Source organism: Numenius arquata, chromosome 1 (assembly GCF_964106895.1).
Source record: "Numenius arquata chromosome 1, bNumArq3.hap1.1, whole genome shotgun sequence".
NCBI classification, from domain to species: Eukaryota; Metazoa; Chordata; class Aves; order Charadriiformes; family Scolopacidae; genus Numenius; species Numenius arquata.
Genome location: NC_133576.1, coordinates 132,327,914 through 132,355,074, shown reverse-complemented (window position 1 = coordinate 132,355,074; position 27,161 = coordinate 132,327,914). Strand labels below are relative to the sequence as shown.

The 27,161-nt window shown below is 39.5% G+C and overlaps 1 protein-coding gene across 1 annotated transcript; it reads right to left on the bottom strand.

The window, feature by feature from the left end:
* Positions 1 to 831: 831 nt before the first annotated feature.
* Positions 832 to 21,259, bottom strand: RAB38 (RAB38, member RAS oncogene family). Its single transcript, XM_074152432.1, has 4 exons — positions 21,165 to 21,259; positions 18,880 to 19,142; positions 10,419 to 10,699; positions 832 to 984 (listed from the first exon to the last, which is right to left on the bottom strand). Exons 2-4 carry the CDS (start codon positions 19,082 to 19,084, stop codon positions 832 to 834), a joined length of 639 nt encoding a protein of 212 aa, XP_074008533.1. The 5' UTR covers positions 19,085 to 19,142; positions 21,165 to 21,259.
* Positions 21,260 to 27,161: the final 5,902 nt, after the last annotated feature.

The window sequence follows — 27,161 nt, the reverse complement described above, 5'->3', positions numbered from 1 at the left end:
GATGGAGGAGGAAGGAACAAAATCAGTGAATGTTTTTCAGAAGAACTGCTGGCTTTCTAGAATAGGTGACCTTTCTGAAAACTCTTAGCCGCCTCACCTATGAGTCTGTACCCATGATTCCCTGTTTTGTCACTCCTCACCCTCAACTTTTTCCATTTTGTTTCACCTGAAGACAATGCTACAGCTATGAGAGTGTAACTCTTCAGAAAGCGGCAGCTAATACTATGTCATGGTTCAGTCTCAGAAGGTGAGGTCTTCTGAAGAACTGAATGACATGAAAGATTGCTTCATGTTCTGTCCTGCCACTTCATCCAGGAGACTGAACTTGCAATGGAAATATTTCACTGTGAGCACTCCTGTTGTCTCTGAACAGCTAAATTTTCATTGTCATCGTCATTTTCCTCATATGAAACAAGATCATTCAAGTGCGAGGTGTGACAAAACAGTGTAATGATGATGGCCGCCTGGTTATTGAGAAGATGGGCTGGAGGACCATTGGACAAGTAGGGTATTGCTGCAGTTACGTCACAAATAAGAGTTTTCAGAAACCACATTGCAAAGAAATAGGTTTTGATATCACTGGTGGTGGTACTCAACCGGGAAAATACAGCCGTCACCATGAGTCTTATTTGACCAGTAGCCAAAGATAGTTTTGAATAGTTGCTATCAATGAACAGCTCATAATAAATTTTAGCTGTCAAAAATTATGGAAAAATTTAAGGATATTTTTGAGAAAATGGCAATCTGCTTATACAATCTGGGCAGGCTGGGTACGTTGGATAAAGTATACATTGTGAATTATAGTTCAGCTCTTGCAATAGTCTGGAAGTCTCAGGATTTAAAGCAAGCTGAACAACTGACAATCTTGGAGGAATTCAAGTGTGGTTTTACAATATCTGGTTCAACCGACTGAACTGGATCACTCTCACTATCAATTATGTGTTTCACCAAGCATCTGGAAGCTTCATTGATGTTTATATTTTCCTGCAAGTCAAAGAGAAAGACAGGTTGATTAGTCAATATTAATTACACCATGCTGCATATTTCCTGTGCATAATTAAACATCTCTAGGCAACATCAAAAGTTTATTTTCCTTAATAAACAGCTTTTAAAATTTGACTGTATTAAGTAATGCTTATTGTAGTTTTTAAGTTAGTTAGGGTTTTTTTTTTATATTATGATCCATATCTCCTTTAAATTTTATACAGAGCTCACTTTAAATTACCCCAAACTCTTGGTGATTTGATTGCTTCAATAAACTAAACAAACAAATACCAGAGGGTTGTTAAAGACAGATTCCTGAAGTAACACTTCAAAATCCCTATTTTACTGCTTGATTAACTGTTACCCTGATTTTCAAATTATTTATTACCTATCAGAAATTACAGCCATCAACAGCACTTATTTTTTAAAGTCTTTTCCACAGTTTCAGAAAGATTTCTGTGTACAATTCTCACAATGAAACCTGTGATGAACCAGATTCATTGAATAAATGATACAACCCCAAGTTATTCACAAAACAGTAAAAAAAATTCTATATCACTCAGAGTCCTCACTCATTTTTTGTTGAGGCTGACTTATCTCCAATGTACTGCTTCAGAAGAGATATATCACCATTGGTTTCATCTGAAATACAGAAATCCTCACTCCAGGGATTTAGAACAAAAGGAAAAGCAGCCTTACTTCAGTAGCACGTTTAACTTGAAGCAATCCTCACTCTGTTTGTAGAATAAGCAAAGCTGAAACAGTCTGATCAGGGAGACACAGCTCAGCACAGTATATAAAATAAGCAGTAATACTGAGTAAGGATTTTTTTTTAAAATTACAGCCTCCGATATGTTTGGAATGAAAAGTCAAGCTTTCTGATATAAAAGACACTCTCCTACTCCAACTGTTGTCATTGATTACTTATTTTATGACAGGAGATAGAAACCTCACTGTAGCTTCATCTTCTGGCAAATCGTATCACAAACATAAATACATATATAAATGCATACAAATATATATGTATATATATTTATCTATATGCACATTCTCCCCTTGATCCAGAAAGATTATGTTTTTAATTGCAATCTAAGACTGACACAGATTTCCAAGCTGAATCTGGAGTCTGTTGTACTGAGACCATCAACACCCACACACACAATGCCATGAAGTCTACCTTCATCAAATGGTCAGCACCAATTCAGCATCACTGATAAAATAACCTGCAAAATTTAACATGTGAAATGTATTTTTTCACTTTTGTGTTCCAAAAAGTCAGATGAGTTGTTTAATTATGAAGTCCAACTATAAAAAAAAGGAAACTAAGGTACATGTGTGCATGTTTCAGTAGAGATAGTACAATTACATGAAGATGAAAAACTAAAGTAACGGGTTCTGTGAGGCTGATTTCTAACACTCTTGCAATCAATGGCAAATTTCCACAAACCATTGACCATCCCTTTGCACCACAGTATAGAGTTGAGATCTGGGGATCTAACTGAAAATGTTAATCAGTGCCAAGATATCACAGTTTTCTTCAACTACACAAATGAACTTAAATATTTGAACTTTGACCTGTAAAGAATATCAGTTGGATGTAAAAAACCAAATTTTTAGACAAGTCATTTACATACTAACCCCTAGAAAGTAATAAAGAGCTGGGAATCAGCTCTGTACTGAGATGTTAAAATGTTACTGTATCACGTGGCTCTCTCAGACCAGACAAGCAAATTCCTCAAGCATGCACCAAAAGTCTTTTTCAGAACACTGTGAAATTTTATTCCAAAAAGTAGACAATGAAAAATATCTCAGTATTGCTTAGAAAGCTGAAGACAAAATGGAATTGTTCAATGGACAAAAAAAACCACACATAAAACTCTTTTGCATTGTGTTTTCATTTATTAATGGACTGATAAGCATTTCATTTACCCACGTGCTGCTTCTCTCTTGGGATGGCAACATACATTGTTTCAATAATTTTTTAGTGACCATCTGAGATCATGCCCAAACTGATTAATATTCAGATGTATTAACAGAAACCTTCATTGTCAGAGGCTTAAGGTCAGCATTTTCTAAGAGTGGGAAAGGGGGCAGGAACCCAAGCCCACAAAAGCATAAAATGGGTATAGATGGACATCCCCAATCCCCACTGGTGAAGGATGGAAGTCCATGTGCCAGACCCAAGCATAAGAATTCAAAAGGAAAAAATAATGCTGTTTTACTTTAGCCAGAACTCAAACCAAAGTGAAATTGGATTACTAAACCTATTTTTAAACCTCTATAGCTTTTGGGGAGGAAGAAAGACAAATTTGATCATGAAAGTATTGTTTTGACATAAGAACCCCCAAAATATTCAGTTTTGGGAATATGAAAATTAAGTGCTTCTCTTTTTCTGCATTGCTTTCTCCTTCTTAATGAAATGTTATACCAAATTTGGTTGTATTCTTTATAATGTTGTTAATTGCATTTCGGATTGAACTTGCTGTTTCCCTGGTAGGTGTCTGCCCAGATCTACTGAATATCTGTGAAATGGGATTAGATACAGATAGAGATCATCCCCAGCTCTGGCCATTCCACCTGAAAAGCCTTCTGCTTCTAGTCCATGCACACCTTCCTCTCTGCCAGGGCACCATCCCTCCAGAGGTGCCTGCTGAAGTTTGTGACTGGCCTCTTACTCCTTCAAGCAAAATATGCTGGTTTGCAAGTATTCACCGTTTAAAGCATTTGCACCCATGCAATTAAAATTCTGCCTTTTGTTCTGTATGAGAGGAAAGGAATAAAAAGTCCTGTCCATAGCGTGTGTCAGATCAGAGAGGCATTTTTTTTTTTTTTTATCCTGAACATTTATATGAACTGTTTAAGCTGTTCATTAAGGATGAAAATTTCTGCTGGGGTATAAGGGGAGCAAGAGGGGAAGAGTGACTCTGGCAGACAGCACAGTTCCTTTTGAGCTTGTGTCTTCTCCCATGGTTGAGATGACAAGTGGTACGTGGTACAGATGAGACACAACACGTTAAGTCACTCGCTGCAAGGAGCATGTGCTCGTGCCAACAAAGAAACTGCTGCTGTCCCAGCCCTGTGCCTTGACCACTTCCTTTCTGATGCTACTATTGCCTTTTGTTACAACCCTAATGCTATGGCGTCTGCTCTGTGTCCCAGCTCTGTGGATCACACTTGGCTGTATTCTGGTCTGTATAATGAAATATTGATTTCTGTACCTCTCCTCCTACAGTGTGTTTTGAAAAAAAAAAAAAGATAAAAATCAATATTCTGCTAGACAGTGAAGCAGTTGCAAACAGTAGAAGGTGATCTGCTATCCAAACACAGACACCCAGAGCCCTGGTAATTTTAGAGAGCAGGAGGTGTTGAAAGGCAATCTAGGGAAGGACAGAGAGAAAGGAGCAGGTGAAAATCCACCCAATAACTACATCAGGGATCAACAATCAGAGCATAAGATTGGACAGAGAAGAATAATCACAGGCACACTAATAATTGTACTGAAACAGGAAAACAGCTCCAGTTATGCTTAAAAATAAAATAAATTACATTGCAAAAAAGGAAGAAAGTACAGGTGAGACAACAGAGTGAAACGACGTCTTTCGTGGGTCTTAATGTTGAAATGCCTTAACTGTCATCTCACTTATGGCCTTGCTCGACATGAAACACCACAGGAATTGTCATGATTGCTGCAATTCAGACTTTTTCTCCTCTCCTCTCCTCTCCTCTCCTCTCCTCTCCTCTCCTCTCCTCTCCTCTCCTCTCCTCTCCTCTCCTCTCCTCTCCTCTCCTCTCCTCCCCTCTCCTGACTGGACTGGCTCTTAGCTCTCTACAGAAGAAAAAAAGCCTTTGCTAGTTTTATGGGCCTGTCTCACTTCTAAATGAAACCTTTCTTGGCCATGCAGATATCTTAGATTTGTCTGTCTGGTTGCTTTCTGGTATAAAACTGCTCCTTTTCTACATGTGGTTACTTTCTTTCTCTGACTGAATCTGATGCTTCTGAGTCTTACCTTGAAAGTCAGTGTGAAGAACAACATGTATGCAGGATTAGGTACCTAACATGGGCACTTGGGGAGGTCTCAGCCAGCACCGCTTAGAGACGTGACCTTAGACTCTACTGCTAAAGGAAATCAACCTCCCTTAAGGAAGCATTTACAAATTCTGAAATATTCAGGTATTAGATGGGAACCTAGTGAGAATCACATGGTTTCCACATTTTATTTCTATAATACACTAAAAACGAGGAGCAGGGATATGACTTTCAAGATGTTTTAACCTGCGCTCCCCTGGAGCACCCCATCTGAGACAATGGCTCCACGTGCTCCCTTAGCAGAGCTCCCTCGGAAGCTGCTGGCATCAGAGCCTTATTAAGATGTTGTGCCATACTGTTGTGGTTGTGTTTCTAGGAAAACGCAACCCAACAAGTCAAAAGCCATCCAGATGCATGAACACGAAATTCATGGATGTGAACTGCTGTGACTGAAACCCTGAGAGCAAGATAATTTCTGTAATTGAATTCTTAGAGCTGGTTGAATATTCTGCAACATTGTTGGACTAAATGACCTCCAGAGGCCCCCTCGAACCTTCAGAAATTCTGTGATTTTATGAATTTCCAGATTTTGGCCAGCACCAAACAACACATTTCATAAAAGTGAGAGTTATAGGACAGCTCTAATACCTGCAGGATGATCTGAAGCAAATCCTCTTCTTTTAGTCACAGGAAACAAACTCTTTGGAGGATTCTGCATAGAATGACTGTATATCTGAACCGAAAGCTTCTGTCTTAGGTGTCAGCTTCATTTCTTGGTTTATGGCAGAAGCTGAAATATTTTCTAAGACTCTGTGCAGAGAGATTGGCTAGACATTTTTTTGGGTGAATTAAAAAGACAATGTAGGGAACTACACATATCTAACTGAGTCTGGCAGCCTCAAATGGATTGCTTTGGTTTCAGTGACCAGATCAGCAGATTAGCTGTAGTGTGTCAGCCTAATTCAAATACATGTCCAAGCCTCGTTTGTCTTTATGGAAATCAAAGCCACGTATCCTGTTCCTCTGCAAGTCTACAGAATAGCTTGGGGTTTTTTTCATCTTTCATAATAATTGTCCAGTCAGAAGAACTGAATAATATGATTTAAGCAAGGGCTAGTAGAGCTGGTGCATTCACAGAGCTCACTGGTAAAACGAGCAGAATTGCTGTCCTTGCATTGTGGAAGAAGATCAGAGGCGAGAGTGACTTTCTGAAGGACACCAAGTAAATCAGTGGCAAAGAGAACTCCTGATTAGTAGTCCAGCATTTGAGCACTATGACACACTGTGGACTGCCTGTCGGACAAAATCTGGAGAAAGGACAGATCATCCATGTTTCTGAGAGGAGGAAAGACTCTATAGCTTTTTCGTGGTCCAAATAGGATGTGTCCAAACAGCCCAGAGACTCAGTGATTCAATCTCCAGGCCACGATGCTCAGCAGAGAAGAAGTTGTGTGCTTGGCTTAGGTAGGTACAGGTCTGAAAATCACAGCTACCAGCTCCTCTGGGCAATTTGGTGAATGTCTTTTCACCTAGTTCTGTATTGCTGACAGCAGAATTACATCAGGAACTCAGGCATAATCACAGCACAAGTATGGTCAGTTGTAAGGTATTTCAAGTTTTTTCTGAAGTAGGTATTTTCAAGCACATTTCATTTTGCCTGACTTGTCTGTTTTGATGCACAAGATCCATTTTCATTAGAAAGTGATAATAAGCTTGAAATTGCTGCTTTTCTAATCCAAGTCAAAAGCTCACCTCTTTGAACCAGGAATGGTGGTGAAAACAGTTTAAAGGCTTGGAAATGTGTGTGAAGCTCTCAGCTACTCTGGCCACATGCGGGATAATTAAATGTGTGACAGAAATTTCCTTCCTTTGAAAAAACGCATCTTCCACAATAGTGCTAACGAAATTTATTAAAGAATTTACTACTAAGGTTATTTTGCGACTATCTGGAGATGCACCTTTTAGACTGCAATCAATACGAACAAACCAAATAACCATATGTAAAAGAGACCAGGCTTTCCACTGGGTATATGGTGATATGTGTAACCTATGACTATAGTGGATTGTGCTGTTGCCCCACAAGGCTCTTCTTACAAGGCAAACTAACAGAGCAAGTTCTGTCTTTGTAGGGAGCAGAAGATTGGAACAGGCTGAATATTTCCTTTAGATTAACGTAAGAATCAAAACTAATACATGAGAATGCATTAGGTGGCTCAAAATTTTTATATTGAAGTTGTTAACTTAAGAAAAACAACACCAGGGAATAACACAGTGATGATTTTTGGTGTAATCTGACAGTGCTACTGGTATAAAATTCAAACCATTGACAGCTTGAAATATGGTAGGTACATATATAGCATGTTACTTTCTGCAAGGCAACCAAAACCAAAAGACGTATTTATAAATAATCACCTTTGTTTTTCCAAAATACATAAATCATATTCAGTTTCCTCTGAAGGCTATAAGATTTCCAAGCACGTCTCCAGAAAAACCTCTGGAGATCTAATTATTCCAGGATACTACAAAAAAGAGATATTACTTATTTGAACTGCTAAAACTGCTAGCTGCAATATGATGACTTCTCTGTCAGGGTTATTCTGCTTCAGAAAAGTTTCTATTCTCTACAGCAAACATAGCTAGGTTTTTCCCCCAGACCTGAGTTCAATTATTTAATATGCCCTAGGCTGAAAGAATACTAGATACGTTACATCCAATATTTTAAAAAATAACAGTAATAATAACTTTTGTTTAGAAAAAATGTGTAGGTTCTAGTTCAGAACTTAGACCAAGTGGGGAAATTACTCGGATTTAACTTAGCCTAAATGTTGTGATTCTACCATCTTTAGTGGAATTACTCTTCTTTGCATCATTTTAAAGCCAGGAGCCTCCAATTCTGGGTGGAAATTAGGTGTGGGGATTGCAGAATAACAGATCCCAGCCTTTGGTCTATAGCAGCAGAGAACAGTCTGCTAACAGAGTCAGGTGTCCTCAACTCTCACTGCTCCCTTTGCAACAGCTGTTGAAGACAAGTCTTGTCATAGCTGGATTTCTTTGTCTCCCTACATGATTGCACTGGAAACCTGAGGACTGCTTCAGTTTCTGAGTTAAATAAAGTAAGAAGTAACTAGATATTTCTTTTGTTTAAAATAACTCAAAATCCTATGTGGCATAGAAAAACTTGGACTGAATGTCCCTGTGTTGCGACTTTTTTAAACTTTTCACGTCCTTTACACTTCCCTAGTTCTGCCCAAGACTGGCTCCATCATCACAGTAAAACCTCTCTGCCACCTTTGAAATCGTTTTTACATTCATCCTCTGCCATGACCTGCAATGGCCTTGGCATGACAAATGTGGTTGCTCTTTTTAAGAGGTGGACAGGTGCTTTCTTGGGACTGATGTATGGAATTCATGGTACAGATTCCTTTCTCATAAGCCAAAGAGCAGTGACCAGCTGCATCACTTTGCTGATCCAAACCTAGAATAATGAAACTATGGCCCTGTACCCTTTAAACAGTGGTCCATCCTGTTCCCTCTGATTCTCTTTGAAGTCTTTTAGATGCAGGCGTTTTAAAACAATCTGTTATTCTTTTCTCTCCACATGATTTTTGTGACGGATTTGCCCTCAGGTCTTAGTTTTCAGTGAATTGGTTCTTGTCCCCAGGAAATGTAGACTCACGTACATGTCAGAAATGAAGAAAAAATAATTCTGAAGAAAACAGTCATATACAGTGTTACTCAGCATTGTTGAACTGGAGCCTGAAACCTCGCAACCAGATATTTCATGTTATTTGTGGCCTGAAAGACAGTTGGACAACTAACAGAATATTAAAAGGGGCAGAATATGTAATTCTTATACAAATAATAATAATTTGTCCTGTAATAATCCCCTTAACTCTCCACAGCTTCTTCTTGCAGCTGCTATTCCAGATGCTTTGCTCTCTGAGTTTTCTTTTTTTTCCTAGAATAATTAGCTTTCTGCTGCAATCTGAAGTAAGAGATCTTGGCCACTTTCTTAATCAGAACTAGACACTGTCCATAGTAAATGTTTGATTATCGTAGAGAGGAACACTGGATACTGGTGGCCTCATCCAGCAGAAATCATCACAGATTTGAATTCAAATCAGGTACCACACATGCAGGAATAAGAAGTACCTTGTTTGTAGAGCAAGATAATTTACATACTCGCCTAGACCCAAATGTCTCCCTAAAAATTGCATTTTGAAGAAATAGTGACCAGTTTTGAGGCTGATTCTGTAGGAAAGCAAAGACACTGACCACAAAGACATCTCAGTGCAGAGCTCGTGCAATGCCTGAGGCAGACTAGGACATGCCGCTAGTCACCTGTTGTTACTTCTGCTGATTACAAGTGAGATTTCTTTTAAGTATTAATGCTTAACAAAGAAGTCAAAACCAGAAAAGCAAAATACAAATATACACTCCAAAGGTTCTTAAGTAACTTTCCTGAAGTGCTTAAAATAAATTTAAAAAGTGAATGTAGCATTTTGGCTTTCAGTCTACTATCTAGGTCAAACCAGAGCCAAACTGGTCACATTTAAAACATTCAAACATTCTCTAAAGCTGTTAATGATGACACCAGGTTTTATAATCAGAGAATACGATAAACATAATATCCATTCAGCTGTTGTGTTCAAATCAGTATTTCACATTCCGGCTCTCCAAATCTTGCATGCAGTGAGGTTATCTGAGAAATCTCAAATTGATGTACAGGAGCACTGTACCATGGGCCTTCGTAGCCTGAAAGTCCCAGTGCCCTTTCTGGTTTTTATCTCCATTTTCCTATAGGCGATCAGGAAATCTGTACCAAGGCAACAAACTGAACCTCAGAGAAGCTCATTCAGCACTTTGACCACTGATCTTTCCTTCCTCTCTCCCGAGATACGTGATTTTTTTGAAAAGGCTTTTGAGAATGAAAGCTTATAACAGTAGGCATCGTACAAGCTCTACAACAGACTGACATTTTTTCTGGAATCTAATACAGTAAAACTGTTGTCTCAAATCAGCATTTCTCAGGCAAAGTGGTTATATAAATATTTAGAGATAATATTCACTGTTAAGAATTATGAAAAATATCTTCATATCATTCATAAGAGGTAGCTTTTGTGTCTTGCCAAAGGTCATCTTCCTCCCCAGGCTACTACACAGTAAGTTGTTGACCCGTTACGTACTTTACTGTTGGCCTATCATGTTAGAGCAGCTGCACTTCAGAACGTTGCATATAGTTTTCTTTTCAATAAACAATTAGAAATGTATTAATTTCAAAATTAACCTTTAATTAATTCCTCCAAGAGAGGAGCTTTGCAAGGTACACATTTCGACCTAGTGAACTGTCTTATGAACCAATTTCTTTGCACTTGGAGAAACATTTTAAAAGAATTGGAAACATTACCTTGGCGGATGTTTCAAACCAGCCCACAAACCCATTCTCTTTGCAGAACTGATCCATCTTGATGCCGTTGTTCATGAGAACATCTATTCCCTGGTCGCATTTGTTTGCTAGGAGGACTGTCGGCACAGGTTTGCCGTTTGGAAGAACCAATTTAGAGTCCAAATCCTCTTTCCATTTTGTCACTGCTTCAAATGTTGCAGGTCTTGTAACATCAAAGACAATAAAGGCCCCCATGGCTTCTCTGTAATATACTCTGGTCATGTTTCCAAATCTTTCCTGACCTGTGATGAAGAAAGTAACAGGGGAAAAAAATACCACTTTGTAAAAATCACTGCTTCCATTCTAGGTCAATATTTCATAGCAGGTTTTCTAAGAGAACATTACTGAAGGTAGGAGTTAATTTTTTAAGTCTCTGGGAAGCTATTGTTTGTCTAAATAATTATAAGTACCATGCTAGACTCATTTGTATGAAAATGCAAGAGAGTACAGCATGAAAAAGGAGTTTTAAAGCAAACATCCAAGGAAATTTGATGACTCTATGACAAGCTTGAACTCCAGTGTACAGTCTTATTAAGCTGCCAAATTTCTAGATCTGTGGACAGTACCAAGGATCTTGATGTGTGTTATAGGACTTTAAACAGGAGTCACAAAACACCTAGGTACCGGATTGGAAACTCCTTAGAAACATACGACATCATGTGGGAAACATCTAACACAACTGATGTGCTTGCGCATGAAGAGGATCCTGTATATTCTCATGCAAGTGATAATCATCAACAGTAACATAGTTAAGCTCTGGAGCCATACCAGTCATTGGGTCATTATAAATTTAATTTTACTGGCAAACTAAAACCCAGAGGTGATAAAGGTGAATTTAAAGCCTTACAAATGTGGAAAGTGTTCTAAGAAGTGGCACAGCAGTAGCGATATGAAGAGCTGTGTTGCTCTAGTGAAAAGATCTGGGAGGAGACATTTCATAATAGATCTGTTCAGAAGATTAATGGTTTTTATTTGCTGAATGCAAAGTGTTTTCTGGGAAGTTATTTACAGTATTTTTGTGAGCTAACAATATATTATTATATTCAAACATGGACATTTGTAAATATCTATCATTTTATATGATTAACAGCGTAAAAGTTAACACACCTGATGTCAGGATGTGGTATGTTGATTAGCTGTGCATTTGTTAATATAAATGCTGTTTTCATGGGAACTTTGAAAAAAATGTTTTCAAGAATGGAAATAAATTACAGATAATTTTTCTTCAAGAGTGAAAAAATAGAATTTCCATTGATGTCTACTTCTGAGCTATGATCCAAAAAAGAAGAATCATAAATTCCTGAAACATCTCACAACAACAGCAGTCTTTAAGCAAGACAACACTTGTATTTAACCATATGCTTCCATAGCTGAGAAAAAGTGCTATGAAAACAGACAACATTCATTGGAAACCTCTTTCTAGCCTTATTTTCTCAATGTGCATAATTTTGAGTAGGTTAGGAAGACAAGAAGATTGGCAGTCTGTCCCTGACCCTAGGAAGGTTACCTGGGGAGGTTTTGTCTCATGGAAATTGTGCTGTCAAATGTAAGGTTGGGTTGAGAAGAGAAGGGTGCTGATTACTAGGCTTCTAGACCATTCATTTAATGGAAATAGCATTGAATGCGCTTATGGGGTCAACACCATCTGTTAGCGACGTTTATCTTTGGTTTTATGCACTAGCTGTTGCAGCAAGGAGAAAGCCATTCACATAATACAAAAACCAAAAATAGATGTCTGTCTGCTCCAAATTCATGTTAGATTTTTCTTTACCTTAAACAAAACACTGCATCCAATTGATAAAGCAAGATAGAAATATATCATTGCTGGGAAATATGAGGTCATATTGAAAATTTCTTATGGCTATGCTTTATAAAAATGTCTTATGATTCCTATCAGTGGACTAAATCAGATGAATGGCTAAGTCATGTGCTATTCAATAATCTCCTTGTTGAGAAATTTTTTTTCATCTGCAAGAAGGTGCCTTCAAACAAAAATCAAGGTCTGATTAGAAACTTTGCAGTGAGGCAGGCAACAACATATACAATTAGGTTTTGATGCATAATGTATTTCAGTGATACTTTATACTTCTCATGCAAAGTTCTTGAGGTGCTTGAGCTGTAGATGAGATGTAGATGGTGTAAGAATAGCTAAACTTGGGCCTTACATGTATTCACTGGGACACAGATCTCTAAGGTAGGTGAGACGTTGTCATAGAACATGAACTAAATTATTAAGTTGCAGCATAAAATCATTCATCACACACAAAGTTATTAGAAAAATAAATGGCTCCTATGATGTGATCTTCTGTCTAGTAGTGGCCCATAAAGTTCTGACAAATGTTATGACACTTCTTCTAGCTGCTTTTCCAGATACCTAGGTTTCTCACTGCACAGAAAAGCCACAGTGTTTGTAAAAGCAGCTTTATGCTGGAGGACAGAGATTACTAATTTCTATTATCAATCACTTCAATGAGAGATAAATAATGATGCTGCTGGATGAATAACGTGCCTAAACCCTCCTTGAAGTAGTCTTTTTTTCCCATCAGTTGCAATTAATATATGAACATACCTGTCATAAAGACATTATGCAACTTTGAATGGAAAAAAAGGGGTGGTTTGTAAACCACAGACGATTAATTTTATGTCATTTGTGTAATGGCTTTGCTTTTATTTAATTTACATTGTGAAAAAAAAATGATCTCTAGTGTTTGCGTTCTGCTTGGAGAGCTAAATATTGTGTCTAAGGATCCAGGGGGACTCTTTTTTTCCAAAGATTCTCATTTATGTGAACAAATGCCTACCTTAATATATGAGGTTCCTGAAATTTCTTCATTTATCAGAATTACTCATGAAAATAGGCACTATTTGATGTATTAAAGGTGTCAGAATCTGGCCTTAGGTTTTCAGTAACACAATGGCTTAGGCAGTAATTAGGCTAGAAAATAGATCAACCATTAGGTATTCAGTGGTATCTGGCAGGCAGCCTTGAACATTAGAATCTGCTTTACTGCAAGAAGGACTGAGGAGGATGGGGTTTGCTTTTCATTGGAAGGGTCAGAAACTTGTGAAAGTCAGAAACTTGTTTGTTTGATCTGGCCCATTGTATTTTACTGCATCCCTTGCAAGGCCACTGGCATCTGGCATCAAATCCCACGAGTTTGATGGCCTTTGCTCATGGAAACGGTATTTTACATTGGGATTCATCAGCCCTAATACAGGTTCCAAAAAAATTAACTGGGTATATCTAAGATTAGGGTCCCTTTATAGTCAGAGACTGAGAAGAGGTATCTAAAGGGCATCTTCTCAGCAAGGGTAGACATTTAAGAGCGGTCACATAAGTTTCATTATGGAGGTATTTAATCTGTACCCTCAACCCCCTGGTGAGCCCAGGGTGTGTAGCTTATATTCAGATAGTTCAGGACAAGATGTCTAATTGTTAAACAAGATGAATCCTACCCCGCTTTGAAGTGAACCCAGTGAGACCAAGGTGCCAAAGCAACAAGACTTCCATTAAAGGGAAGGACTCCCTTGTCCGAATGGCACCTGCCTGCACATTTATCCTAATCTCGGTGGCACCTGTGCAGCAAGGAAAGGTATCGTTTCATGGGCTGAAAGCAATCAACAGCTGAATTTTAAGTTTATAAAAATGCACCCCACATAAATTTGCCAGCGTGACTTGTACAGAAATCTTCAATTTTCACTAACCACTATCATCTCAAATAAAGTTATAAAAACTAATGATAAAAACTAATGACAAAATGCTAAAAGTCAGACATTTTCCACCACCATGCCCACAGTATCTGAAATACAATGCAAGATAAAAATTGATTAAAGCTGCCTAATGACCAGTTTTACAATGGGTTTTACTTTTTGCCACCATCTCTCATCCTAAGAGGCAAAAGCTTCTGGGAACCACTGTGTTTTACAGAGGGCTTTTAGCCAACACTGAGAAGCTGGAATGTGTGGAGAATATTTAAACATTTTTTATCTTTCACTTCAAAATAACTTTTAGAATTTTCATTCTTGAATTTAAGTCATTGTCTTTATGGACTGAGACTTAAGCCAGCCCTGAGGTGGTGTTCACCACCCCAGGATGTGGAAGAGTAGGCTGTGAGCAGAATCCGGCCCAGGGACACGCCACAAATCTAGACTGAAATAAAATCAGCACAGTGAGGGACTTATTTATGTTTGCAGAACAGTAATTTCAAGGTAACTTAGCCTAGAAGTCACCATGACTATCTTATTTATGCATGTGTACCACAACACTTAGCAGCTAAACTGCTGAGGATGTGCTGTGCCCAGCATTAGTGAACAGTTCATTTACTCCTTCTGGAGCATAACAGTCTTAAAAACTTTACAGCTTCAGGAACATTTGCCTATATCTGTGCAAACACTGCTGTTTCCAAAGGTAAAAGTTGCAGAGAAAGGAAATGAAACTTTTCTTTTGCCACTAGTAGTGTGTAGATGTCTCCAATGCATCCGTCCAACTCTTGATGAGGTGAGATCATAGAACCATAGAATCATAGAATGCTTTGGGTTGGAAAGGACCTTAAAGATCATCTTGTTCCAACCCCCCTGACATGGGCAGGGTCACAAACCACTAGACCTGGTTGTTCAAAGCCCCATCCAGTGTCCAAGTGGCCTTGAGCACTTCCAGGGATGGGGCATCCACAACTTCTCTGGGCAAAACCTGTTGCAGTGCCTCACCACTCTCACACTAAAGAATTTCTTCCTAATATCTAATCTAAATCTCCCCTCTTTCAGTTTAAAACCATTACCCTTCATCCTATCACTACAGTCCTTGATAAAGAGTCCCTCCCCATCTCTCCTGTAGGCCCCCTTCAGGTACTGGAAGGTGCTATAAGGTCTCCCTGGAGTCTTCTCTTCTTCAGGCTGATCCGGCTTTGTAAAAGTAAACCAACATATTTTTGGTAGCAATGAATAGTCCAGCCCACACCTACACAGCAGGAGAGATAACGGTGATGCTGACACGGCTGTGAAAAAGGGACAGGGGAGGGGGGAGGCTCCGAAGTGCTGCTCTCTGCCCTCTGCTGCACTCGCAGAGCTGCTCCCCGCAGTAAATCTGCAGCTAAAGCGGGTCTTCAGAGAAATCTCAGGGATGTACGGACATGAAGGAGGGGCAGCAGCACTGAGAGCAGCCTTGCAGAGAAGTGAACAGGAAATACACGCTGATCAGCTGTCTGCAATAGTTGGTTTCTTCAAAAGCGGTCCCATCCTGCATCCGCAGGACCACCCCCACCACAGCCGCCTCGCTCAAAATATGATTAAGAGTTTCTTTCAAAGCTTTCCTTCTAACATTCTGTTAGTGAATTTATAGGATACTCACACAGAGGCAGCAGAAAAGATAAGGAAAAAAACTGAAATTGACTGAGGTGCAAGACTTAAAGATGTATGACACAGCAGTAGAGGTGGTGGCACACTTCAACAGGGACATGAACACCGAAACCGGGAATTTGGGACATTCAATGAAATAAAATGGAACTATTGGGAGGAAATTAAAGATGAGGAGAATTTTACCATGTATATCTCCTCCCACACACAGCAGTGAAAATTCAGTCACTTGAAACTTAGGCACTTTACTGAATCAGAGAAAAATTCAGATTTTAATGCCAGTGTGTTGTTAGAGATATCATAACATCATAAACCATGAAGTTTTGTCCAATTATTCCTGTCTAACACCCATAGCTTCAGCAATACATTATCTGTTAAAGAAACCCAAATCTTAATGTAGTAATATGTGATGCAGGACCTACCTTATCCTTTAATTAATGTTCTAATGCTAGTTATCCTTATTGTTCAACATTTATCATTCATCTAAATAAATAGAGTTTCATCAGATTTTATTATAGTTTTGTTTACCAAATTAAAGAACACAGAAATATAAACTGATACAGAAATATAGACTACATTTAACTATGAAATTAGACAATACTAGGTGAACAAAATTTGCTTTTTGTTCTTATGTCTGTAAAGGTAAACAAGGGTAAACTGCTTGCTCTACCATGGCTGGAATATTTCACCCCTCCCATGTAGATAAGCTTGACACTAGTTTTACTCAAAACATTTTTGAGAAAATTATTTCTAGATTTATAAACAATTTACTACCCACACAGTGAAGTGCAAGGAAGAGCACACATTACACTTGGTAGTAAGTTCACTTGCTGTATAATGGAGAGGGAGGAAAGGATCTAAGATCTAAAATGATACTTGATATATATATATACACACATATGTTCATATATTTATACCTTTTAAGCATTTGCTTACATTGAAGATATCCTAAATGCTAAGCCAACATCCTTCAGCTTGGTTAGAGACCAAACATTTATTGCTTTGCCCCCAAAGCTAAACAGGACCTAATAGCAGAGATTCTACCCAGAGAGGGTGTTCTGAGACCAGGGCTTTTATTTTCCTCCTTCTTATCTTCGCATATTTGCATTTTACAAGTGGTGATATATGACCAGCTATATTTCCAATGAGTTTTACTTCACTTTCATTTTTAAAATTCTTCCTCACCAGCCAGTTGCCTTATTCATGGTAACGCCTGTGCCAGCACCATGCTAATCTGAATTCAGTGTGCTGCTTACAGAACTTATTTTCTGTGTGTATCTGTCAACAGCTAAAGCTCCTTACACAGAAGTCATTAAAACTGAGACAGCAACTCTTTTTATTACCGACCACTGTCTTGACCTTCACAGAGATGCTTTGAATTGAGCAATTCATATGAAATTTAGTACTGCGCTGTAATTCTCTCTGTCATGTGTGATAACTCAGAAAGCATGCTAGTCATTCAGTACTACAACTTGGTGTAATTGCTTCTGCAGCCTGACTGAAAGCTACATCATATGATCCGCCAGCACATGATTAGTAGTGTAATAAATCTCTGAAACAAGGTATAAAAAAATACCTGCTTTCACTCCCTGATGCATTCAGAATTTACTATTAGACGTTTTTTCTCATACAGAAAGTTTTGCTGGATGTATATTTATTTATTATTACAATTGGTCACCGGTGAGCAATAAAAGCAATGGTTTCCATATTATTCCAACTTTTAATAAAGCAAACTGAGCATATATGTATTTAAGACCATAAACACACAAGACTACACTGGTGTGTAAGAAAGCTGAGGTTATGCATGTTTTGCATAAAGTAGTGCTGTTGCATAAGTTTTAGTACCTTGGTGCCAAATTCAGAGCTCAGACACGAGGCAGCTAAGTGTAGAAGAAAGGCACTCCCTCCGCCGATAAGAATGTCAAGAATTTTCTCATTTCACTAGTTTTACTCGGTGCCGTTCCAGACTAGATCACTGAACTCGCAGCTCAGGCCACAGGCTGGCACAGTTGCCTAACAGCTGATATAATGTTCACCTCTATTCCTTACTTAACAAACATAACTTCTTAATTTAATAGAGTTTTAAAAATGCCCTCCTTTTTGCTATTGTTTTCTAGCTGTACTTGGCTTCCTACATACACTAAAGGGAAGATGATTGCTTGCAGCGTGCGAAATATGCCACCAAGATAAACTGTTATTTTGCAGACTGAATCAAAAATGATTAATCCCTAGTAAATGGGGTGGCAAAAAAAAAATTGTGGTTTTAATTGGAAGCCAAATATAAAAAATCTGAAGCACTGACAGCAACAATGTCAAATTCTTTATTTTTTTAATTATGTAAGCATGCAAGCATGCTGGACTTCTTTATTCTTTTTCTCCCAGCAGAGAGTAAATTATCTTTTTTTTTGCTTGATGTTGGAATAAGGGCAAGTAAACATGAGTAAATACATTTTTAGCAACCAGGATTATTGCCAAATGGAAACACTTCTCTTTTCAAAGCATGTCAGAAGTTGTTTACATTTCATTGGGCCAAAGGAAGGAAGGTAGGAGAGAGAGGAAGGAAAGGAAGAAGGAAGGTGTTTTGATAAAGTAACCCAGTGATAGTTTTTCCTTATTTTTTAAACTATAAAAATAATTTTAACCATCTTATGGAATCTCTCATCTCTTCCACCAAATTAAGTAGATGTAACAGGAAATTCTTGTTGCTCTCCCTCCCACCACAGAGTTCTATCTGTTAGTCTAATGAGGGAAGCTGAACAGCAGTAGCTGCAGGGAAAGAACTGGGGCATTTGGAGAGAGGTGTCTATGTCCCCACATGCGTCTAAGGGCTTGGGAGAAAAACCTGACAGGGCAGGTTTCGCTCTGACACTGCTTGTTTGGGAGTCTGCTGGCCTTAGGGAAGCTCTGAAATTTCATTCTGCCCTTCAGCTTTTCTCTCCTCAATCTCCTCTCTCTCACTGTGTGGGCACTGGTAGTTTCCAACTTAAAGATTAGTACAAATGAATTTGGGTCTATATTTTGTATTGTCTCTGGGTGAGTTATGGAGCAAAGGGTTCTCCTCCGTACTCACCTGCAATATCCCAGAGCTGCAGCCGTACCACAGTCTCAGCATCCCAGCTCAGCACCTTCAAGGCAAAGTCCACCCCGATGGTGGCCCGGTAGTGGGGGGAGAAGTTCTGGTGGACATAACGTTTGATGATGCTGGTTTTGCCCACTCCCAGGTCCCCAATCACCAGCAGCTTGTAGAGGTGCTCCTTCTGACTGTGCTTCTGCATCTTTCCTGTGGCTGCGGCTGCTCCCTGCGAACTGCTTGCATGCTCTGCCCGAGGAATCCTGCCAGCCCGAGGGGGAGAGAGGGAGTGAGGAACCGGGGAGGGAAGGAGAGAGGGTAGGTGGAGGCTCTTTGCCTCTGTACGGAAGCAGGATCACCAGGTCCAGCCGGCAGCCCTGCTGGGAGATGAAGTAAGCAAGGGACTGGGGAAAGAAAGTCTCCCAGAAAGTTTTGTGCATATGTGTGTAAAGGTCAGCACGAGGTGTGTCTGGGATTAGTCTGGCTACTAAAGGCTTTGCAGAAAAAGTCATGCAAAAGTCCCTGTTCCTTGTTTCACTCCTCGCTGGAAGGACAGTGTTTCTGTTGTGCGCCAGTTTTACATACTTGTTTTAATCACTGTATTCTTGGTGATAATTTATCACCCTCTGCTTGTTTCCAGACATCTTTAAAATGCCAGTCACCGCAAAAAAGCAGAAATCTCCTTTCAGAGGCTTCGCGCCTCCATTGAAGTACAAAAATTAAAACAGTATGACTTTAACTTTGGATGTGACTTGGTTTTAATCAATGTAAGTCAGTGTGAATGCAGTTACATCACTAGAAGCGGCAGTTATAGCAATATAAAGCATCTTTCCATGTGTCCATGCTAGCAGGGCTGTGTGAATTTAATTATAACAGATACATATTTTTAAGTTTCACTAACAAAATTGTGATTGTCTGTCTGTACCTATAAGCACGCTCACTTCTGATTAATTCAGCACACAGCTCATGCTTTGTTTTTTCATACAAATGGCCTAAAATGCAAAAAAATCCAGATTTATCCCATGACTCCGATAATCAGAAGTTATGAAAGCATAACAGCATTAGAGCATATGAATGCCAGTGTCTCAACAGTCTTCTCTTTTCCAAAATAAGCGATATCAAGCTTGCAAACTGAACACATTTGAGTAAATCATTTCACTGACATGACTGACCCTATAATTTAAGTGGAGAACACACTGACAGTTTCAACTTGGCAGCCTAGCTGGAGCCTCCTATCCACTGCCTAGAGGTGGTTGATTCTTTTTACAGTTTTGATAGCAAGCCCCCAGTATTTCAATATTGTGTGAAGCTCATCCATGAATTATTTCCACATTTATTGATGATCTTGATAAAATGAAAACACATTTTACGCTTACTGAAATATTATTTGATGGAGTTCTTATCTAAATGTGCACTGAAATGGCATTAGAAATGTCATCTATCCAAAAAGCTGGATTCTAGTAGACAAAGAATTCAGAACACTTATGTTATGCAATCTTTTATAATCAGTCTTTAAATTCAAACTTTAAAGTTTGTATATATGCACATACAGAAAGTGGAAACAAGTAAATTGAGGAGAAAAATGTCTTATTTTCCTTGAAAATTTTTATTTTTAATAAGAGGCCTTTTTTCAATAAGATAAATCATCTTTCCAAAAACAAGCTGTAATTTGAATCCTTCTGTTTGGAGAGAAAAATTTAAAGGGCTTAGCATTGTTAGCTACAGACATCATCAAATACTACAATGTGAGAATCAAACTAGTGCACTCAAATCAGCTATGACCTTTGCATGATTCAAGCTTATTATTGTTGCTACTGGTAGTGTGAGCTCTGTGAATCTTACCTTCGAAGCACTGCTATTTTCAGAGAGGATCCAATACCCAAGCACTTCTAAGCACTCACAATTTCTCTCTAAAGTTGAAAATTTCCCATTTTAGAGGTTAAAAAAAAAGAACAGTCTGAGAGGATTTAGCAATTTAGGAAATTATGAAATTGATGTTTTGGATGAGGTTGAAATTACATCTGATCTTTTATCTGTCTTTGATGATGGCCAATGCTCAGAGAACAGTGCATGGAAGATCACTGTGCGCAGGTATTAGGTAACTGGAGGTCTTAGGCTATTAATAAGTGTAGTTAGAGATTGGTCCACACCCAGAAGAATGAGGCTTTATGTTTCTTCCAAAGTTTTTGTTAGCATTAGCTATAAATAGCTCTGGATAATCGTGTTGTTTTTTTAAGTTTCCAATTCTTCTTTGAACCTGGCTAAATTCTTGGCCCCAGCAACACTCTGGTACAATGAGCTCCTCATAGGTTTAATCAAGGTCACCCCGGGACAGCAGTAGGGTTCCAAGCGAGGTGTTCAGTGAAGTGTTCAGATGGGGGGTGAGCGCGTACGAGGCTTTGTTGCGTTGAGAGAGATAATTCACTGGGCTAAAGTGAAGCACAGACTGAAGTGTCTTGCCCAGTGAAAACTGTACTCAGATCTCCTAACTCCATGGTGAACTGGCTTTTATAGACACTGTCTGCTGGATGCTCCTGAGGTGGGATAAGGCCCTCAGCCCTGCCTTGCTCCACCTTTTTGGAGGACTGTTGCCATGTCCTCCAGACAGGCAGACATGCAGAACTATGTGTCTGTACTGGTTTGACTTCATTGGCATCTGAAGGCACTGGGGCAGGGAGGTGTGGATGGACTGCTCATTTGCAGCTCTGCTGCAGGAATAGTAATCCCTGCCATGCAGGAAGGTGGATAATTTTGGCTGGTCATATCTTAAGAGATCACTGCTAGACTTGTTTGACGATGCCAGGTGATCCCTTCAGGCACACAACCAGGTTATGGTGACTCAGTGATTTGCTGTAGGCAGAGGTGTCCAGGGACGCGTACTTAGCCTGGAGCTGCTGCGATGCAACCTGTCTTAGCTGAGACAACAGTTAAGGGAACTTAATATAAACCATATTAGCTTGCATTTGCCACCCACAGGTAGGTAGTTAGCACGGCTCAGCTGACAGGAGTAACTTGTTAAGCTGGGAGAACCAGACTGTATCTCTGAGCCCTAATTCTGCTACTTCAGGTCCTTCAACAACATCCAGGCAATAAGAAGATGCAAACATGATGCCAATTTAGTTGATATTTCAGTGTTTATATTTTGGTTGTCTTCTCTTTCCCTGGTAAAGACATACATTTTAAACTTTATTAAATCAATGTAAATAAAAATTAAAATCCCATGTGACATTATGTATATTTATGCTGTTTTATTTTTGTATTCCCTGCATATCCACTATGCTATTTGCCACAATAGTGTCACTCAATGCTCTGCTATCTCTATTTTAACACTTATACTAACATTAATAGATTATATTAACACTCTATTTTAATTGGCAGGAACCGATACAAACTCTACATGTCTCTGTTGTAGATAGTATCATTCAGGAAAGTTCCATCAAACTGAGGCATTACAGACTGCGTTGGCCTCAGCACAAAAGTGAAACTCATTTTACAGTGGTAATTTTCAGGAATTTCTCACTATTTCTCTGTCATTAGTAGAGATCTCTTCTTCAGAGAGAAGTGATAAAACTGAAGATGCAATTACGTTGACAGGAGTCAAGGACAGCATAACTGCATCCTGGATTTTATCACTCCTCTTCGCATGGCACATACCACAGAAAAGGATGTCAGTCCTGATTGAGCACCATGGTTGTTACAAAAATACCTTTAAAAAATGTTAATGTTGTCTGAGTTATTGAAACCATGAGGTAACAGTTTTTGCTCAAGGGAACAGATTAAAATTATTAGAAATGTATGTACTTAAAGGATCACCATTTAATTATCTAGGGGTTTCACAACAACTGTCGCTACCCTGTCTATTACCCCCCGCTACCCACCACCTGGTGGCTTTGAACGTCTAGACAGGATTGGCCTATGCCAAATATCATATCATATACAGCCTATATATCATGTAATATAAATGACACCATAATCCAGAGAAATGGTAAATATACGTGTGTGTGTACACGTATATATACATTCATATGATATAAGATTATTTTATGTTTTAGGAAAAATACAAAACATTGAAATTCTACACAGTGTTTTGCCAGACTTCCATATCCTAATTAATCCTGGGGTATAGATTAAATGCTAAGTTGTTAGCTACACAGAAGACTGTTCATCTTTTATTAATATATCGTCTTCCTCATTTTAGTCATAGCACTGCCTTCATTACGGGAATAGTCAATCATGGCAAGAATAATCTCTTACAGAGAAATAGACTGTTTTAACAAAATGGTGCATTTCCCCCAATTTTATTTTTAGACTAGAAAGATTTAATTAGTTTAGATTTTCCCTTCTTCCATTCCAACTGTTCTTGTGATTAAGACATTCAGTTAAAAATTACTGCTGACTCATCAAACATACCCATAGTGGAATGGTTATTGACTTGCCAAACATAGCAAGAACTCTCCTTTGATTAAATTATGATCTTCTTAACTTATCATTAACTTAGCAGAAAAAACACTTTACCACGAAAGATCCCTCAAGGAATATCTAAACAAACATTTATGCAACCAACGGAAGTACTGGTTAACTTTTATGGCCAGATGTCATGTTATTGCTCTGAAATGAGTTGTAACTCCTGCACTCAATTATTCTCACTCATTAAAAGTTCAGTCTACACCCTGGCTGAAAGCACTCTATCAATAATATAACAATATAGACTTAATAGGCATGCCCAAGTGCAGCCTCTTGGGAATTATGCTCCAGCTGTCCTACAAAACAAGGGCTGGATGGCAGGAATACTCTATGGCAGTGTCTGTTATATCTCAGCAGCTACACCCCTCGAAAACAACTGCAACCTTTCCCTCTAGCACGATTACAGCCCTACTAAAAAAGTCTTAAATAGACATGAGTTACTGGTTGAGGGTACAATTTTGCCCCTGAGAGCAATGGATCTGTTTCTAGAGTTAGAGATCCCGCAAGATCTGACCTCAAGGCAAGACAGGATTCAAGTCAGAGAAATAGTGAGAATACAGGGAAAGAGATGCCAAATTTTAGGTGCCTATAGGTGCATGAATCATTGCATTTAAAGAATGAGAGCTTGTGGCTCTCTCACAATTACAAAGTCTTAGTCAGATAAAGGGCTTTGTTACTTATTGCACATTCCAATATGCCTTCCATATCCACCAGCCCTGTACCGATGCCTCAGAGCATCTCAGGTAGTTTTAGTTACCTGTGTAAGCAGGCTGTGCTCAGATGCAAACACATGTTTCTATTCCATCAGACTCAAAAAATAATAATTTGAGTAATTGCCTTTCTCGGGGCTGAATTATTTTATTTTTTATTTTCATATAGATCCACACAGCCTAATAAAATCCAAGTTAAGGTCTATCCTTTGGAGCCTGCAGCAAAATCTTAGATGGGTTGCAGCGCATTTTACACCAAGTGCATTTGAACAGTCGCCTGGGAATACGAGAACACAGTGCAACTTGAAAAGCAATAAGGGGAAGGACTAGAGTGTCTGCCATGGGTAAAATCTAATAACAGGGGGTCAGTAATACTCTGGGAAAATTAAAATGGCTTGTCCCTGAGGCCAGATGGCAGTGAAAGCATCGTACGAGTTCCAAACGAACATTGTCGTGTCTCAGATTCAATAAACGAAGTGTAAGAGCACTCCCTGAGGTTGTAGGCTGAACCATCATACTCATTGCAGGTTGCTACTATGGAGCTACCAAGAAAAGCCTGGGCCAAACTGACAGCACAGCAGGCTTAACCCTCTTCAGGTACTGTGATTTATTTTTTGATGAGGATCGAACAGTTACAGTGCTACAGATAGGTACATCTAAATTAAGACAGAAAGTTTCTGATAGTCAGTAATCTGTATTATGCCCTCCTATGAGGGTCCATATGCAACCCTCACAGCAGAAGCTTAGAGACCAGTCTACCCTGTCCTCCACAGAGAAAATCCTCTTAAGAACAGGATTGAATCACATCAGTGAAAAAGAAGACTTATAAGAATAGATCCTAAATTAATGTGCATTGACTTCAATAATTTCCATTAAGGGCTGGGTCCCCAAACAGCAAATTTAAACCACAGAACAAATCAACAAAAGATACTCCCCTTACCTGATAAAAGTTCATCAGGAGTGTAGTTTGTAAGTTGCATTCACTATAATTTAAAATATCTCAGAATCACTGAGGTGGGAAGGTACAACTCCCCTGCTCAAGCAGAGTCAGTGAGAGAGGTTGCTCACGGCCATGTACAGCTGGGTTTTGAATATCTTCAGGGATGGAGACTTAATCTCTCTGGGCAACTTATTCCAGTGTTTGACCTCACACACAATGAAAAGCTTTTTTCTTATGTTTAAATAGAATTTCCATCTTAGCCTGTGGCTCTTACTCGCCTCATCAGGTATTTATACACATTGATAAGATCCCCATAAGCCTTGTCATCTCCAGGCTGAAACTGCCCCAGCTCTCATGGTCTCTCCTTGATGCCCCAAGCCCTTAATCATCTTTGTGGTCCTTTGCTGGACTCAAGCCTCCCTGCCTCTCATACTGGGGAGCCCAGCTTTGGACACAGCACTCCAGGTGCATCCCACCACTAATTAGAGGTGAAAGATCACTTCCCTCAACCTGTTGACCATGCTCTGCCTAATGCAGCCCAAGAGGATGTTGGCCTTCTTTGCTGCTCAGGTACAACTTGTTGTCCACCAGGACCCCCAGGTCCTTCTCAGCAAAGCTCTTTCCAGCTGGTTGGCCCCAACAGTGCACTGATGCTTATGGTTATTCCTCTCCTGTTACAGGATTTGGCATTTCCCCTGGCTGAACATCATGAGATTCACCTCTGCCCAACTCCCTAGCCTGTCAAAGTCCCTCTGCATGGCAACAGACCTACCTGGTGTATCAGTCACCTCATATCATCTGCGAACTTGCTGATGGTGCAACCTGTCCCCTCGTCTAAGTCATTAATGAAGATGTTGAACAGTATTGGCCCCAGTATTGATCCTTGAGGTACAGCACTAGTCAATGGCCTTCAGCTAGGCTTTGTCCAGCTGATTACAACCATCTGAGCCTGGTTATTCAGGCAGTTTTCAAATCACCTCACTGTCCATTCACCTAACCCATCCATCCCCCTACTTCATCTGTTTGCCTATGAAGATGTTACAGCAGACAGCATCAAAAGCCTGTCCACTCCCAGTCATTTCATCATAGGTGCCTATCTGTCAGGCATGATTTCCCTTTCATTCCTATGCTGACTATTCTAAATCACCTCCTTGTCCTTCCTATGTTTGGAAATGACTTCCAGGAGGACTTACTCCATCACCTTTTCTGAGATCGAGGTGATGCGTACCAGCCCGTAGTTCCCTGAATTATTCTTCTTGCTCTTCTTGAAGATACCAGTGAAATTTGCTTTCTTTCAGACTTCAGGAAACTCTCCTGCTCACCATGACCTTTCAAAGGTAATCGAGAGTGGTTTCACAATGACGTCAGCCAGCTGACTTGGGACTTACAGGGGCATTCCTGCATGCTTGGACAGTGAGTCTATATTCCTCACTGGTCACCTGTTCCTGCTTCCATCTCTTCTGTTTCTTTTTCATATTTGACTTTAGTCAGGACCACCTTGTTCATCCATGTGGACCTTCTGCTGCCTGTGCTTGATTTCCTGGATTTGGGAATGGACCATTGTTGAACTTGGAGGAGGTGATTCTTGAAAATCAAACAGTTTTCCTTGACCCCTCTTCTGTCCACAGCCTCCCTGAGAATTCTTCAAGCAGATGCCTGAACAGCCTGAAGTCTGCTCTTCCAAAGTCGAGGCTTGTAATCCTGTTTTTGCTTTTTTCCCTCTTCTCAGGATCGTGAACTCCACCCTCTCATGGTCACTGCAGCCAAAGCTACCCCTAGTTTTAACATCACATACAGTTCTTCCTGATGTGTAAGCATGAGTTCTAGCAAGGCATCTTCCCTCAATGGCTCCTCAATCACATGTCAAGGAGTTGCCATCACTGCATTTCAGAAACCTTCCAAGTTGCTTGTGTCCTGCTGTGCTGTCCCTGCAGCAGATATTGGGGTTACTGAAGGCCCCCATGAGGACCAGGACCTGCGAACATGAGGCTTCTTTCAGATGTCTGAGGAAGGTCATAATATGTAAGAATATTTCTAATAGCAAGGAAAAAAAGCATTCAGGAATAGATTCAGTTTGAGAAGCAGGTCCATGAAATTATTTAGGTCATTATGGATTAGGTGCCTTACACTGGTTACCCATTATATGAGAAATCAAGCAATTTATTCAT

Excerpts from the sequence above, each read along its gene's own strand:
- RAB38 (XM_074152432.1), bottom strand. The coding sequence starts at position 19,084 with ATGCAGAAGCACAGTCAGAAGGAGCACCTCTACAAGCTGCTGGTGATT. Across the intron at positions 10,700-18,879 it reads GCAGCTCTGGGATATTGCAG|GTCAGGAAAGATTTGGAAAC; the intron begins GTGAGTACGGAG and ends TCTTCATCACAG. Across the intron at positions 985-10,418 it reads GGTTTGAAACATCCGCCAAG|GAAAATATAAACATCAATGA; the intron begins GTAATGTTTCCA and ends TTTGACTTGCAG.